Source organism: Salvelinus namaycush, unplaced genomic scaffold, assembly GCF_016432855.1.
Source record: "Salvelinus namaycush isolate Seneca unplaced genomic scaffold, SaNama_1.0 Scaffold810, whole genome shotgun sequence".
Taxonomy (NCBI): domain Eukaryota; kingdom Metazoa; phylum Chordata; class Actinopteri; order Salmoniformes; family Salmonidae; genus Salvelinus; species Salvelinus namaycush.
In genome coordinates this window covers 98,506-116,469 of record NW_024061543.1, presented here as the reverse complement: position 1 = coordinate 116,469, position 17,964 = coordinate 98,506, and the positions used below count along the sequence as shown (strand labels likewise).

At 42.6% G+C, this 17,964-nt stretch overlaps 1 protein-coding gene across 1 annotated transcript; it reads left to right on the top strand.

The window, feature by feature from the left end:
• Window positions 1–12,719: 12,719 nt before the first annotated feature.
• Window positions 12,720–17,747, top strand: LOC120042926 (zinc finger protein 135-like; the record flags this gene model as incomplete). Its single annotated transcript, XM_038987688.1, has 3 exons — window positions 12,720–13,334; window positions 16,812–17,269; window positions 17,337–17,747. Coding segments are annotated over exons 1-3 (1,365 nt in total), but the record flags the coding sequence as incomplete, so codon positions are not given.
• Between the last annotated feature and the right edge of the window lie 217 nt (window positions 17,748–17,964).

Genomic DNA, 17,964 nt, shown 5'->3' with positions numbered 1-17,964 from the left:
ACCCCCATACCTTCATGAGGTTCTATAGTAGCAAGGATCTGACAGCTCCGGAGGGCTTGATGGCTCAATCCACCAGAGGTATGGCTACAACATAGGCATTGTTGAAAGGCATCTCTGTTGAAGAGATCTGTAATGCAGCATGTTGTGGTGATGTACCTTCATGAGGTTCTACTGACTGGACATCACTACACATACGGTGAGTAGAGTGGGGACCTCTGAGGGATGATCCTGTCTAGACTTGGCATCGGAGAGTATATGAGCTCTATGGTAGTTGACTATATCCCCAAAGTGAGAGACTAACGAGTCATTGAAATAGAACTGAAGGTTACCTAACAGAACCCTGATTCTATGATGTTCACCAGGTTACCTAACAGATCCCTGATTCTATGATATTCACCAGGTTACCTAACAAAACCCTGATTCTATGATATTCACCAGGTTACCTAACAGAACCCTGATTCTATGATGTTCACCAGGTTACCTAACATATCCCTGATTCTATGATATTCACCAGGTTACCTAACATATCCCTGATTCTATGATATTCACCAGGTTACCTAACATATCCCTGATTCTATGATATTCACCAGGTTACCTAACAAAACCCTGATTCTATGATATTCACCAGGTTACCTAACAGAACCCTGATTCTATGATATTCACCAGGTTACCTAACAGAACCCTGATTCTATAATATTCACCAGGTTACCTAACAGAACCCTGATTCTATGATATTCACCAGGTTTCCTAACAGAACCCTGATTCTATGATATTCACCAGGTTACCTAACAGAACCCTGATTCTATGATATTCACCAGGTTACCTAACAGAACCCTGATTCTATGATATTCTCCAGGTTACCTAACAGAACCCTGATTCTATGATATTCACCAGGTTACCTAACAGAACCCTGATTCTATGATATTCACCAGGTTACCTAACAGAACCCTGATTCTATGATATTCACCAGGTTACCTAACAGAACCCTGATTCTATAATATTCACCAGGTTACCTACAGAACCCTGATTCTATAATATTCACCAGTTACCTAACAGAACCTGATTCTATGATATTCACCAGGTTACCTAACAGAACCCTGATTCTATGATATTCACCAGGTTACCTAACAGAACCCTGATTATATAATATTCACCAGGTTACCTAACAGAACCCTGATTCTCATGATATTCACCAGGTTACCTAACAGAACCCTGATTCTATGATATTTCTCCCAGGTTACCTAACAGAACCCTGATTCTATGATATTCACCAGGTACCTACAGAACCCTGATTCTATGATATTCACCAGGTTACCTAACAGAAACCTGATTCTATGATATTCACCAGGTTACCTAACAGAAACCTGATTCTATGATATTCATCCAGGTTACCTTTCACACATGGAAGACACATGAGAAGACGGGAGCGACTATGTCCCCTGATACAGGAAGTGTCTGCTATTGGCCGTTGCTATCGGAGAGTACAGTGCCTCCTGAAAGTATTCAGACCCCTTGACTTTTCCACATTTTGTTACATTACAGACTTTTTCTAAAAACACAATACCAACATTTTTGTTTGATAATTTTGCTAAACTGAAAAATTACCTTTATTTATATTCAGACCCTATACTCAGAAACTCTGTTCAAGCAGCAGGTTCTGCTCTGGAGCAGGTTTTCATCAAATATCTCTCTTAAAGGAGGACTGTAGCATCTAATGATGAACATTATGGAGTCTTAAAGGAGGACTGTAGCATCTAATGATGAAACATTATGGAGTCTTAAAGGAGGACTGGGATGGGAAAGGAAAGGGGATATCTAGTCAGTCACAACTGAATCCATTCACCCTAAATGTGTCTTCCGCATTGAACCCAACCCCTCTGAATCAGAGTGGCCTTAATCGACGTCCACGTTATCGGTGCCCGGGGAGCAGTTGTTGCAGGTTAACTACCTTGCTCACGGCAGCTTTTTTCTACAATAGAGATAGTGACCTGCGTCATAAGTCTTTGTATGGTGGATAGGCTTTCAATGGAAAAACAGGCATTTCAAAATAAAAGCATTTCCTGGGTGGATTTTCCTCAGGTTTTCACCTGCCATTTCAGTTCTGTTATACTCACAGACATTATTTTAACAGTTTTAGAAACTTTGGAGTGGTTTCTATCCAAATCTACTAATTTGCATATCCTAGCTTCTGGGCCTGAGTAGCAGGCAGATTACTTTGGGCACGCTTTTCATCCAAAATTCCGAATGCTGCCCCCTACCCTAGTGAGGTTAAAGGAGAAGTTTACCCAAAATCCAGAAACTCTGAAGTGATTCCATACATTGAAACTAGTCCAGTGGAGTTTTCTCTCTCCCTGTAGTGCTGTACTGAAACAGCTGCAAAACGTGACTTATGACGTTGCTGGATGTGGGCCTCGCTCTGCTGCTTTGCCAGTTAATTTGTTATTTTATTACAACTATGGCCTTTGGCTTTCACCTGGAATTGTTTATTTATGTCTGAGAAAAAAAACAACTTTTAAACCCATAAAATGTATATAAATATGATGATGTCATAGTGAATTCATGACATGTGACTGAACAAGCCTTTTCATACTTCATAACATGGCTATATACAGTGCCTTTGGAAAGTATTCAGACCCCTTGACTTTTCCATATTTTGTTACGTTACAGCCTGATTCAATCTACACACAAATACCCCTTAAACCTGTCTAGGACATGCGTTCCGCTAGCGGAACCCCTCGACAACATTCCGCGGGAAATTCAAAAATATTTTTTAGAAATATGTAACTTTCACACATTAACAAGTCCAATACAGCAAATGAAAGATAAACATCTTGTTAATCTACCCATCGTGTCTGATTTCAAAAATGCTTTACAGCGAAAGCACAACATATGATTATGTTAGATCACCACCAAGTCAAAAAAACACAGCCATTTTTCCAGCCAAAGACAGGAGTCACAAAAAGCAGAAATATAGATAAAATTAATCACTAACCTTTGATGATCTACATCAGATGACACTCATAGGACATCATGTTACACAATACATGTATGTTTTGTTCGATAATGTGCATATTTATATCCAAAAATCTCAGTTTACATTGGCGCCATGTTCAGAAATGCCTCCAAAATATCCAGAGAAATTGCAGAGAGCCACATCAAATAACAGAAATACTCATCATAAACTTTGTTGAAAGATACATGTTTTACATAGAATTAAAGATACACTTGTTCTTAATGCAAACGCTGTGTCAGATTTCAAAAAAACTTTACGGAAAAAGCACACCATGCAATAATCTGAGACGGCGCTCAGAAAAAAAAATTCTCTGCCATGTTGGAGTCAACAGAAATCAGAAATTACACTATAAATATTCCCTTACCTTTGATGATCTTCATCAGAATGCACTCCCAGGAATCCTAGTTCCACAATAAATTGTTGTTTTGTTCGATAATGTCCATTATTTATGTCCAAGTAGCTACTTTTGTTAGCACGTTTAGTACACATATCCAAACGCTCGTGCAGGTCCAGGCGAACGTCGGACGATAACTTCAAAAAGTTATATTACAGGCCGAAGAAACTTGTCAAACTAAGTATAGAATCAATCTTTAGGATGTTGTTATCATAAATATTCAATAACGTTCCAACCGGAGAATTCCTTTCTGTGTAGAGAAGCACAGGTCGCTATCATGTGAAATGCGCGTGACCAGGAAATGGCTCTCTACCAGTAACCTGACTCATTCCCCTCTTATTCAGCCCCACAACACAGTAGAAGCCCCATTCAAGTTTCTAAAGACGGATGACATCTAGTGGAAGCCGGAGGAAGTGCAAACAGATCCATATCCTACTGTGCATTCAATAGGGACTGAGTTGAAAATCGACCAACCTCAGATATCCCACTTCCTGGTTGGATTTTTCTCAGGATTTCACCTGCCATATGAGTTCTGTTATACTCACAGACATCATTCAAAAAGTTTTAGAAACGTCAGAGTGTTTTCTATCCAATAGTAATAATAATATGCATATATTAGCATCTGGGACAGAGTGGGAGGCAGTTCACTCTGGGTACGCTATTCATCCATAAGTGATAATGCTGCCTCCTATCCCAAGAAAGTTAACCACAAAGCAAAAACAGGTTTTTAGACATTTTTGCAAATGTAAAAAAATACATATCTTATTTACATAAGTATTCAAACCCTTTGCTATGAGACTCGGAATGGAGCATCCTGTTTCTACTGATCATCTTTGAGATGTTTCTACGACTTGATTGGAGTCCACCTGTGGTAAATTCAATTGATTGGACATGATTTGGAATGGACACACCTGTCTTTATAAGGTCCCACAGTTGACAGTGCATGTCAGAGCAAAAACCAAGCCCTGAGGTCGAAGGAATTGTCCTTGAGAGAGGATTGAGTGACAGCACAGATCGGGGGAAGTGTACCAAAACATTTCTGCTGCATTGAAGGTCCCAAAAAACACAAGGTCCTCGATCATTCTTAAAAGGAAGAAGTTTGGAACCACCAAGACTCTTCCAAAAGCTGGCTGCCTGGCCAAACTGAACAATCGGTGCAGAAGGGCCTTGGTTAGGGAGGTGACCAAGAACCCGATGGTCACTGACAGAGCTCCAGAGTTCCTCAGTGGAGATAGGAGAACCTTCCAGAAGGACAACCAACTCTGCAGCACTCCAACAATCAGGCCTTTATGGTAGAGTGGCCAGATGGAAGCCACTCCTCAGAATAAGGCACCTGACAGCCCACTTGGAGTTTGCCAAAAGGCACGTTAAGGACTCTCAGACCATGAGAAACAGGATTCTCTGGTCTGATGAAACGAAGATTGATCTCTTTGACCTGAATTCCAAGCGTCACGTCTGGAGGAAACCTGGCATCATCCCTACAGTGAAGCATGGTGATGGCAGCATCATGCTGTGGGGATGTTTTTCAGCAGCAGGGACTGGGAGACTAGTCGGGATCGAGGGAAAGATGAACGGGGCAAGGTACAGAGAGATCCTTGATGAAAACCTGCTCCAAAGCACTCAGGACCTCAGACTGGGGCAAAGGTTCACCTTCCAACGGGACAACGACCCTAAGCCAACAGCCAAGACAACGCAGAAGTGGCTTCGGAACAAGTCTCTGAATGTCCTTGAGTGGCCCAACCAGAGCCCGGACTTGAACCTGATCGAACATCTCTGGAGAGACCTGAAAATAGCTGTGCAGCAATGCTCACCATCCATCCTGACAGCTTGAGAGGATCTGCAGAGAATGAGAGAAACTCCCCAAATACAGGTGTGCCAAGCTTGTAGGGTCATACCCAAGAAGCCTCAATGCTGCCAAAGGTGTTTCAACAAAGTACTTAGTAAAGGGTCTGAATGCTTGTGTAAATGTGAAATGTAAGTTTTTTAATACATTTGTAAAAATCCAAATCAAAATTCCTGTTTTTGCTTTGTCATTACGGGGTGTAGTTTGTACATTTTAATGAGGTAAAAATACATTTTAATCAGTTTTAGATTATTAAAGTGGCTAGAGATTTAAACGGCTTGGAAAATTCCAGAAAATGATGTCATGGCTTTAGAAGCTTCTGATAGGCTAATTGACATAATTTGTGTCAATTGGAGGTGTACCTGTGGATGTATTTCAAGACCTACCTTCAAACTTGACACCAGGAGAAAATCAAAAGAAATCAGCCAAGTCTGGTTCATCCTTGGGAGCAATTTCCAAACGCCTGAAGGTACCACGTTTATCTGTACAAATAATAGTACGCAAGTATAAACACCATGGGACCACGCAGCTGTCATATTGCTCTGGAAGGAGAAGCGTTTTCAGTCTCCTAGAGATGAACGTACTTTGGTGCGAAAAGTGAAAATCATTCCCAGAACAACAGCAAAGGACCTTGTGAAGATGCTGGAGGAAACGGGTACAAAAGTATCTATATCCACAGTAAAACAAGTCCTATATCGACATAACCTGAAAGGCCGCTCCGCAAGGAACAAAACCGCCATAAAAAAGACAGACTACGGTTTGCAACTGCACATAGGGACCAAGATTGTACTTTTTGGAGAAAAGGACAACAAAGTCAAGGTATTGGAGTAGCCATCACAAAGCCCTGACCTCAATCCCATAGAAAATTTGTGGGCAGAACTGAAAAAGCATGTGCGAGCAAGGAGGCTTACAAACCTGACTGTTACACCAGCTCTGTCAGGAGGAATGGGCCAAAATTCACCTGAGTTGGGTGAGAACATTTCGTTGAGGTGATGTGACAAAGTCTCACTTCTCATGAGAACGTCGCCCACATAGATTATCGTCCCCCTAGAGGCTGCGTCTGGCATTACCTTGTGCAGAAAGATGTTGAACTCTGAGGGGGAGTTCACATACCCGAGCGGGCAACGATTGAACGTGAAGAGCTTGTTCGAGAAAGAGAAAGCCAACTTGTGTTGGTCACGAGGGTTGACAGTCATGGTCCAGAAACCGTTTGCCACGTCGACGGTGGAGAAGTTCTTGGCATTTGCCACCTTTGGCAACTCTTGGTTGAGCTGTGTCATTGGCCAACGAGACAACGGAACCAGTTTGTTGAGTTGTCTATAGTCAACGGTAAGACACCATTTACCGGTTGGTTTTAGAACAGATGTCAGAATCGACATCCAGCCTGAACGTTGATGTGTCGTCAAGTGGCAATATGGGGGTTACTGCGAATGCCTTTGACAGACAAGTAAACAGCGTACCTCCCTCGCCATCTAGGTCTAGGGAGGATGGAAGAGGCCCAATCACGGGAACAACCAGTTCAAAATCATGGAAGAAGTAATCGATCAATGTTCCTAGCTGAGTGTGCCGAGGAATGGAAATATCCGCTTGAGTCAGATTTTGTACCGGGGGTAAGTGGATCTAGTGGTCAGTTCCAACAGCGGGTTGCCATTGATAGTTAGCCCCAAGTCGAATAGTTGCGGAGAGGGTTGGAAGAACGCAGTGGTGCCTTCCACCCGGTATCCGGGCGCCAGGTTCAGTCTTACAGAAACCTCTGTGGTTCTTCCCGGAATCATCATGGCGGACTCAGTTATCACCTTGCAAGCTTCAGGAATAGTCTGCCCGGATGCCATTCACACCGGGTCGAAAGACGAGGCATGTTGGTTTGGCTGCGCCAAAGACCAAAGAACTTGGTGTATGGTATCGAGTTTAACACCCAATCTTACCAAAATGTCCGCTCCCACATAGACTGTATGTGGGAGGTCTGCGACAACCAGTAGGTAGTGAGATACTTCCTTGGTTACAATGCGGATCGATAGCGCACACACCCCTGTTGCGGTGAGCGTCGTCTGGGGAGTCGTTCCCAGTGGAAATCTAAACGTTTTCGGCACAAGGGGATGGCAGTTAGCCATTTTCGAAATTTCGTTGAACATTTCCAAACTGATTGCAGATTTTTCTGACCAGGTTGCCAGTCTGGCATCCTCAACCATAATGCTGTTTAGGCACACGCCCCCTATCAGAGGAGGTCGGTATGTGGCTGGTGAATCACCCAAGCCACACAGGAAAACCTCATGTTCGGTTAAGTTCCAAGTTGAACTCACCTTGTCATCTGTCACCAATGGCGGACTCATGACCAAGTTCACCGGGTTTGCGGCAGATGCTGACGTCGAACAAACGCCGTTGCACAATGTATGACAGGTAGCCTTGGAAGAATGCGGTGAAGTCAACGGAGTTGGCATACATATTTGTGACCAGATTTGGTTGGTTTTCCAATCCATTAGTGGTACCAAGCGATGGTAACCAAGGCGTCCTCTATGTCTGCTAAGAATGTCTCAGTGTTGTTTGGCTTTCCTGGAACGGGGTCAAAGAGGCGGAAGTTTTTGATGATTTTGTCAAGGCGATCCCCGCCGAGTGCGCGGGGAGCATCTGGACCCTCCCGTTGGTAATTGTGGGTCGAAAGGCCAAGAGGAAAAGTCAAGCTGTGGTTGTGTTTGCGAGGAGGCCCCATGTCACTGTGGGCCGAATGGCTAAGAGAAAGAGGCTGAAATCTCCTGTCGTCTACATTCCCTCGTTCTCTGAGCTCCGGATGTGAGCCAGGTTGCTTGGTTTGGTTGTCCCGCAATAGTGCGTGACTGTTCTGGAGTTCCTACAGATGATACCTAAAGGTGGTGTTCTGTTTCATCGCAGATTCCATCTGGGAGTTGAGGGTGTTTATTTTAGACATGTAGGTGTCGCCCTTGCTCCGCTCGGCCTCATACTTATCTGTCATGATTTGCAGGGAGGGGTCTCAAGTGTGGAGTGAAAGATCCAGTGATGCGATGTCCTTTTGTTTAGAGGTCACATTTTCCAACTTTCTCACCTGGTTTTTCTCATCCTTCATTAAATCAGCGACTTCAATGAGTTCTGCTGTTTTGTCCTCCAACTTGGTCATTGTGTTCATTAACTGATCGTCTTTGGTCTGCAGCTTTTGGAATAGAACATTATTGCTTTGAGGGGTTTCATTCACAACCGTTTGCAGGGCATCAAGTTGCTCGCCCCGGTTTCTAGCTAGCTCGTCAGATTCATCTAGTTTTGCGTGGACTTCATCGTATTTAGTTTTGGCTAAAACGAGTTGTTCCTTTCGGATACGGACTTGGTCAAGAGTTTGTTTGCGTTCTTTGTTATAAGTGTTAGCCAGATCTTCCAATTTATCTGTTCTCACACACAGTTCCTCGGCTAGCAGTAGCTTATCTTTTTCGGCTTTCGATGCCAGCTCCCTGGTTCTCTCCACCTGTGCCTTGAACACCCCAGCTTCCTGCTCGTGCCTCTGTTGGGCACTGAGGTACTGGTGCACTGTCCATCTCTGCTGGTGGGCACTGAGGTATTGGTGCACTGTTCATCTCTGCTGGTGGGCACTGAGGTACTGGTGCACTGTCCATCTCTGTTGGGTACTGGTGCACTGTCCATCTCTGTTGGGCACTGAGGTACTGGTGCACTGTCCATCTCTGTTGGGCACTGAGGTACTGGTGCACTGTCCATCTCTGCTGGTGGGCACTGAGGTACTGGTGCACTGTCCATCTCTGCTGGTGGGCACTGAGGTACTGGTGCACTGTCCATCTCTGCTGCTGGGCACTGAGGTACTGGTGCACTGTCCATCTCTGGTGGGCACTGAGGTACTGGTGCACTGTCCATCTCTGCTGCTGGGCACTGAGGTACTGGTGCACTGTCCATCTCTGCTGGGCACTGAGGTACTGGTGCACTGTCCATCTCTGCTGCTGGGCACTGAGGTACTGGTGCACTATCCATCTCTGCTGCTGTGCACTGAGGTACTGGTGCACTGTCCATCTCTGCTGCTGTGCACTGAGGTACTGGTGCACTGTCCATCTCTGCTGGTGGGCACTGAGGTACTGGTGCACTGTCCATCTCTGCTGGTGGGCACTGAGGTACTGGTGCACTGTCCATCTCTGTTGGGTACTGAGGTACTGGTGCACTGTCCATCTCTGGTGGGCACTGAGGTACTGGTGCACTGTCCATCTCTGCTGCTGGGCACTGAGGTACTGGTGCACTGTCCATCTCTGCTGGTGGCCATAGTTGAGGGCTAAACTGGAGAGAACCTTCACAAGGCCTCCGCCTAATGGTCTATTTTGGAGAGCGTCTGTCACAATGTCTGCATTTTTCTCGCTTATCTAACATTTTCAGCCCCTCGGCATAGTTAGGATTTGCATCGTTGCTGAGGTCAGTGATCAATCTTTCCGTGGGTGAAGGTCCACTGATTAGAGGGGGAATGGGTGGAAACACATCTGATGGATTGCTCGTTTTATGATGATCAGTTATTTCACTTTACGTAATATTTGGGTTGTTGAGTTGGAGGCTGCAAACACGATTTAACTCAGTTTGTAAATGTCAATGAATCATCAAGACTGAGTCAGTAATGCGAGTTGGTTATTACTGAACTTGCCAAAACAGATTTGATTGATTTAAATCGGTTTTAATGATAAATCTAACCTGTATAGGCTATTTGGGAATTTTAACTTTAATTCACCTGAAAGAGTTGCTATCGCTAAGTTAACGTTGAAAAGTTTAACGATGTCTCATTGGTTAGAAGACATTAGTTTGTGTATTATTCCAATAACCAACCTGGAAAGGTAGTGTATCAATTTAATGTATGTATTAAATTGAATGAGACAATAATATCCAATCAGTTGAGACTGGTTTGATATCATACAGCGTAACCTGAATTATTTTAAAGTAATTATTGCCGATTCTTCACCACCGGAGGTCTCTATTAACACAAGCTAAAATCGCCAAGGTATCAGTGAAGGTGGAATTTCACAATGCTGTTAAAAGGTCTCCCTAAACACCATTGAACTGGTAAAACGGATTTAATCTATTAATCAATTTGAATGATTTGTCAACCCTGTATATGCTAAAGGTATTAGCTTTAATTAACCTGAAATAGTTGTTATATCTAAGTTAATGTGGAAAAGTTTAACCATCTCATTGGTTAGAAGACATTAGTGTGTGTATTATTCCAATAACCAACCTGGAAAGGTAGTGTAGCAATTTAATGTATGTATTAAATTTAATGAGACAATGATATCCAATCAGTTGAGACTGGATTGATATCCTACAGCGTGACCTGAATTATTTAATGAAAAATGACTGCCGATTCTTCGCCAGAGGTTACTGATAGCGCAAGCTGAGATCTCACATGATTCCCGCCCGGCGCGGGAATTCACTATGAACAAAGGGGAAAACAAAAATGGCTGATCTGGCGCAATGCTTAGCTTTCCTTCCACTTCGCCGCGCAAGGGAAGTTCCCCCCAACAAGGGAACGGGTTTACTAGGTGACGTCTCACGTTCAACCCTTAAACTCTTCACGTTACCAAATGCGAGAGGTAGAAAGATAATGGCTTCGGTCAAACGAATATATCTACTCAAATTTCCGTAATGGCTGGCTCATATGTCCTCTGCTCTAGGAATTGCTTATGACCGAGTCAGATCACTCCTGAAAGCGACCTACTAGTTGGTCCACTAGTATTATTCTCAGAATGTCTACATCGGCTGGTACATATGCCCTAGCACGTAGCATTCAGTAGACCCTCCGACACACTGACATTCGTCAGATGTACCACAGGGGTGGTTCTCTCCCGACCAGTATCTGGGTGAAATGGAACGACACACACACGCTTCTCCAACACCAGTCCTGCCTATAGCTATTAATGGTATATATGTATCTTGCTACACAATTGGTATGGAATTAACCCAAAAGTGCGGCCATAGTTTTATCTTCAATGCCTCCCACGGGGTGCCAATATGTCGTGACGTTGTATTAGTTAATGTGACGACTGCTGCTCATCGAATGATTAACGGTTTATAATTGCGTGATTAAATGAATCAGACAATTATTAACTCATTAACCTGGGCACCATGGGAAAATTAGTTTTATTGAGTTTCTATTTCCCAAATTACCTCAAAGAATATCAGAATATCGATTTGACAACAGTCGCTAATTAATCAATTTCCTCTACAGTCTCATTCTGAACATCGCATAACCTGGGAATCTGCACAAACCCGAGTCCCACCAATGAGTTCGTACCACACCAATTTTAGTTGACTATTTATTTACTAGAAAGCTAAAATGATAATAGAATATACGCATAAACAAAAACACAGTCTAGGCTGTTGATTAGAACTTAGTACAACGGGCCAACACACTCTGACGCGTGTTACACAAAATGGGGATTTAAAAGAGAGAAAAAGAGAAAGTACACGAGAGAAATATACATTTGGGTGCATTTGTCAGCTATGCTTATTTGAACCCTAGCCTTGCCCCGAACTGCCGCTCTTATGGGTCAGAATATAATGATGTAATTACGTGTTGAAGGTCTCCGCTGTGGGTCTGTCCGCATGGGCCGTTTAGGCTTCAAGAAATGACGCACTTCTCGGGTGCAACTCTCTGGTTGTCCTCACGATGTCAGTGTCCTTTTTGCTTAGTGGTCTGATTCCTCACCCTTGTTCTGAAAGGGTTCTTCTGAGGACAGCCAGCCCTGTAGCTCAGGGCTCACAGCGTAGGAATGAAAACAGTGTAGATACCACGATTCGATGGGGGGTGGAGACCGGGTGGTCCGGCTTGAATTCACCCGCTTAGATGCAGCTATTCATCCATAGCATGAGAAGAAAAGGATTCCTTTGTCTTCAACCTCGTGTTGTGTTTTGGGTTCGTTGACTACTCAGACCTTTGCTGCAGCTCGGGTCACTTAGTCTGATATGTTAATTCTTAACTCACATGTCTTATACCCTCGGGTCAGATGTGGGCGTAACCGCCTTTAGGGCAATTCTCTGGGCCTACCAAGTTATGAGGCAAGGTCTAGATTTTACTCAAATCCAATTTTAGACAACTAACTTCACATTTCATCTTTACCAAAACATTCTCTTTGATTTGAACATTTTCCACACAACGTACAATGTATAAACATCAAGCATATACTAGGAAAACTCTTAAAGTTACAATGTTTTCATAATGACGTCGTCCTTTAACCTTTAATAACAAAACAAAAATTACATAAATTTTCATATTCCATCTATCGTCATTACCACCATTGTGGCTGACGGAAACCATTGTTCCAAAGTCCATTTATTCCATGTTTAATGTTCTGAGGCCGGTTCTCCATAGTGAGAGGACAAAAGAATTTTGTCTGTTGCCTAAGATTTACAATGGGTGTGAGGGGTCAAAAACCCCCCACATCTTCATACCCCTAGAGCTCTCCTAAGTTGGGGGTGAGAGATAATCGGTACGGTCATGACACCTCATACAAGGCAGCATTATCATGAAGAGGTTTCATTCAGGTCTCTCTTTAAATAAACACTGTCTTTGGCAGGAGGAAAACCAAACTTCGAGGAACCAAAGATGTCCAAACCAGCAAGACGACACCTCTGCTCCCAATGTGGAAAGAGTTTTAACCAGTTAGGAAGCCTGAAAGCTCATGAGCGAATACACACAGGGGAGTTGCCTTACCACTGCTCCCAGTGTGGAACTAGGTTTACCAAATTAGGAAGCCTGAAAAGACATGAGAGGATACACACAGGAGCGAAGCCACACCATTGCGCCCAGTGTGGAAAGAGTTTTAACAAGTTAGGAAACATGAAATCTCATGAGCGAATACACACAGGGGAGAAGCCTTACCACTGCTCCCATTGTGGAAAGAGTTTCAGAGAGTCAGGAAAGCTGAACGCTCATAAGCGAATACACACAGGGGAAAAGCCTTACCGCTGCTCCCACTGCGGAAAGCGTTTTAACCATTCAGAAAAGCTGAAAGAACACATGAGACTGCACACAGGGGAGAACCCTTGCAAATGCTCAGACTGTGGGAAGACATATTACTCATCACGGTCACTTAAACGTCATGTGAGAATCCACACGGGAGAATAATTACTTCTCCTCGTGTGTAAATTCATGTTTCACATCACATTGACTTAAAATTCATTAGAGAACATACACAGTGCTCCAATTGTCTTATATTGTTGACTGAGAATGTGTTTACTTGTTTATACCATATTGAATTGTACAAAGTAGTCTTAAACATATATTTGTATGTTTTTACGAGAAAACATGAAGTGAATATGGAGTCTGTCAGTTTGAATATAGAGTAGATCAGATTCCATGTGTTTAAATGGTCCTTTTTTAAACTCTGACTGTGTGTGTGTTTATCTGGGTGTGTCATTCCTCCAGCACTACAGATAGTACAGTGATATTTGGATGTGATGCATTTGCTCCATTGTTTACATTGGGGGGGAAAACAATTGAATCAATTTTAGAATAATGCTGAAATATAACAACATTTGGAAAAGGTGAAGGGGTCTGAATACTTAACGAATGCACGTGTGTGTATACTGAACCAAAATATAAACAACAATTTCAACGATTTACAGTTCATATAAGTCAGTCATTGTAAATAAATACATTAGGCACTAATCTATGGACTTTACATGACTGGGCAGGGGCGCAGCCATTGGTGGGCCCTGGAGGGCATACGCCCACCCATTGCGGAGCCAGGCCCAGCCAATCAGAATGAGGTTTTCCCCACAAAAGGGCTTCATTACAAAGAGAAATACAAGTCGGGTGGCTGGTCTCAGACGATGTGGAGGTCCTTGGCTGGCGGCGTTATATGTGGTCTGTGGTTGTGAGGCCAGTTGGATGTACTGCCAAATTCTCTAAAACGACGTTGGAGGCGGCTTCTGGTAGAGAATTTAACATTCAATTATCTGGTAACAGCTCCAGTGGATATTCCTGCAGTCAGCATACCAATTGCACACTCCCTCAAAACTTGAGACATCTGTGGCATTGTGTTGTGATAAAACTGCACATTTTAGAGTGGCCTTTTATTGTCCCCAGCACAAGGTGCACCTGTGTAATGATCATGCTGTTCAGTCAGCTTCTTGATATGCCACACCTGTCAGGTGGATGAATTATCTTGGCAAAGAATAAATGTTAACTAACAGGGATGTAAAAAATTCTGCAATCTTTTTTTTTAGCTCATGAAACATCCAACACTTTACATGTTGCAATTATATTTTTGTTTATTGTAGTAACTATCAGTTTTAGGAAAAATATTTCAACTTATTTTTTACTTTACTCAATATATGACTTCAGCGATAGTCAACATGTTGAAAACCTGTGAACGTCTAAATAAGAAATTGGGCCATTTAAACAGCAGGTGTCGAACACTTTAGACAACGGGGAGATTTTTTTGATGTGCTTTGTGTCTTCGACGTAAAAACAAGTTTTAGACTTCCACACAAAATTACTTCTTTACTTATTTTATGTTTAACCTGTTGAGGATAGAGGGCGCTATTTACACTTTGGGGAAAAGTCGTGCCCAATTTAAACGGCCTCGTACTCTATTCTTGCTCGTACAATATGCATATTATTATTACTATTGGATAGAAAACACTCAAGTTTCTAAAACCGTTTGAATTATATCTGTGAGTAAAACAGAACTCATTTTGCAGCAAACTTCCTGTCAGAAAGTGAAAAATCTCAAATCGAGGCTCTGTTCTAGGGCCTGCCTATAAATGTGCTTGATATATATTAGTATACATGCACTTCATACGCCTTCCACTAGATGTCAACAGGCAGTGAGAGAAGAAATGGAGTGTATAACTTGATCTGAGGTCGAATAAAAGCTCTTGTCATGACGTGACACCAGTTTCCTGTTTTCTGGAGCGCGCGAGAAGGGACCTGGTATTGCCTTCTGAAAAGCTGTCGTTATAGACGACTAATATCTCCGGCTTTGATTTTATTTGATAAATGTGACAATATCATCGTAAAGTATGTTTTTTCAATATAGTTTTATTAGATTATTGAAATTTTTTCGGGACGTTAGGCGTGTTGCTTTGTCTGCGTTTGTTCACGAAGGAGAGCTTCGCGCCACTTTGCTAGCTTTCCGTGCTAATTGACTGCAGAAGAGGACATTCTAAAACCAAACAACGATTGTTCCCGACAAAGGACCCATTGTACAACATTCTGATGGAAGATCATCAAAAGTAGGACCCATTTTATGATGCTATTTCATATATCTGTCGTACATGTGTACTATTAGTTTGCGCCCAGATTTTGGGCACTCTCTCGCCATAACGTAAGCTGGATGTCGTAATGAAGTTATTTTTAGAATTCTAACACGGCGATTGCATTAAGAACTAGTGTATCTATAATTTCCTATACAACATGTATTTTTTAGTAACGTTTATGAATAGTTATTTGGTCAGAATAGGTGAGTGTCCTAAAAATATCCGGACTTTCTGGGAAAAAGATGCTACGTTAGCACAATGTATAACCACTGATTTCAGCTCTAAATATGCACATTTTCGAACAAAACATAAGTGTATGTATAACCTGATGTTATAGGACTGTCATCTGATGAAGCTTGTCGAGGTTAGTCAAAAATTATATATCTTTTGCTGGTTTGTTACGATCGCTAGCTTTTGCTGCTGGTAAATGTCTTGTGTTTCTGGCTATTGTGGTAAGCTAATATAATGCTATATTGTGTTTTCGCTGTAAAACACTTAAAGAATCGGAAATATTGGCTGGATTCACAAGATGTTTGTCTTTAATTTGCTGTACACCATGTATTTTTCATAAATGTTTTATGATGAGTATTTAGGTATTTCAATTTGGTCTCTGAAAAATGTCTGTGCTTTTATATTTGTATTTGGTGGTGAGCTAACATAAATATACGTGGTGTTTTCGCTGTAAAACATTTAAAAAATCGGACATGTTGGCTGGATTCACAAGATGTTTATCTTTCATTAGCTGTATTGGACTTGTTAATGTGTGAAAGTTAAATATTAAAAAAATATATTTTTTGAATTTCGCGCTCTGCCTTTTCAGTGGAATGTGGGAGGAGTGGCGCTAGAGGAACCCCTGTCCTAGACAGGTTAAGGAAGTGTGTAGGTCGCATTCTGTATCATACAGCTATGAAAGTTATATATTTAGAACCACCTGCTCAATTGGAATCCAGCGACGTCTGTGTCCTAGAACTGTTTAGTTTTTTGTGTTCGGACTGGTAAAACAGGATGAGTAAAATAAGTAATGTAAACATATCAGTAATTACCAGGAAGCTCTACATTTATTTTAAAATCACACTAAGATTGTTAAAACTGGCCTCAGGTTATTGAGGGATCTGATTAGGATTTGCCCTCATAGCAAGGTTGATTTATCATGTGGAGCTCTCATTCAGGTCTCTATTTTTTTTTAAACACACTGTCTTTGGCAGGAGAAAGACCAGACTCAGAGGAACCAGAGCCAGGGATGTCCAAACCAGCAAGACGACACCAGTGCTCCCACTGTGGAAAGGGATGTAACCGATTATGGGACCTGAAACAACACAAGAGAATACACACAGGGGAGAAGCCTTACCACTGCTCCCAGTGTGGAAAGTGTTTTGAACTGTCAGGGGACCTGGAACGACACGAGAGAATACACACAGGGGAGAAGCCTTACCACTGCTCCCAGTGTGGAAAGCGGTTTAACCAGAAAGGTCATCTGAATGAACATGAGAGAATACACACAGGGGAGAAGCCTTACCACTGCTCCCAGTGTGGAAAGTGTTTTAACCAGTCAGGGGAGCTGAAACGGCATGAGAGAATACACACAGGGGAGAAGCCTTACCACTGCTCCCAGTGTGGAAAGCGGTTTAACCAGAAAGGGGAGCTGAAACGGCATGAGAGAATACACACAGGGGAGAAGGCTTACCACTGCTCCCAGTGTGGAAAGCGGTTTAACCAGAAAGGAAACCTGAATGAACATGAGAGAATACACACAGGGGAGAAGCCAAAGACAGTGTGGAAATAGTTTTAACGATTTAGGGAACCTGAATAGACACGAGAGAATACACACAGGGGAGAAGTCTTACCACTGCTCCCAGTGTGGAATGAGTTTTAACGATTTAGGGAACCTGAATAGACACGAGAGAATACACACAAGGGAGAAGGCTTACCACTGCTCCCAGTGTGGAAAGTGTTTCAACCAGCCAGGGGAGCTGAAATGGCATGAGAGAATGCACACAGGGGAGAAGCCTTACCATTGCTCCCAGTGTGGAAACTGTTTCAAATGGCCCGCGGATCTGAAACGGCATGAGAGAATACACACAGGGGAGAAGCCTTACCACTGCTCGCAGTGCGGAAAGGGTTTTGACGAGCCGGGGGAGCTGAAATGGCATGAGAGAATACACACAAGGGAGAAGCCTTACCACTGCTCCCAGTGTGGAAAGTGTTTCAACCAGCCGGGGGAGCTGAAATGGCATGAGAGAATACACACAGGGGACTTGCTGTCTTATATTGTTGACTGATAATGATTACCTGTTTTTACCATATGAACTTGAATTGTACAAAGTATACTAAAACATATATTTGTATGTTTTTATTAGAAAACATGAATTGAATATGGAGTTTGAATATAGAGTAGGTCAGATTCCTTCTGTTTTAAATGGTCCTTTTTTAAACTCTGACACTGTGTGTGTGTTTATCTGTGTGTCA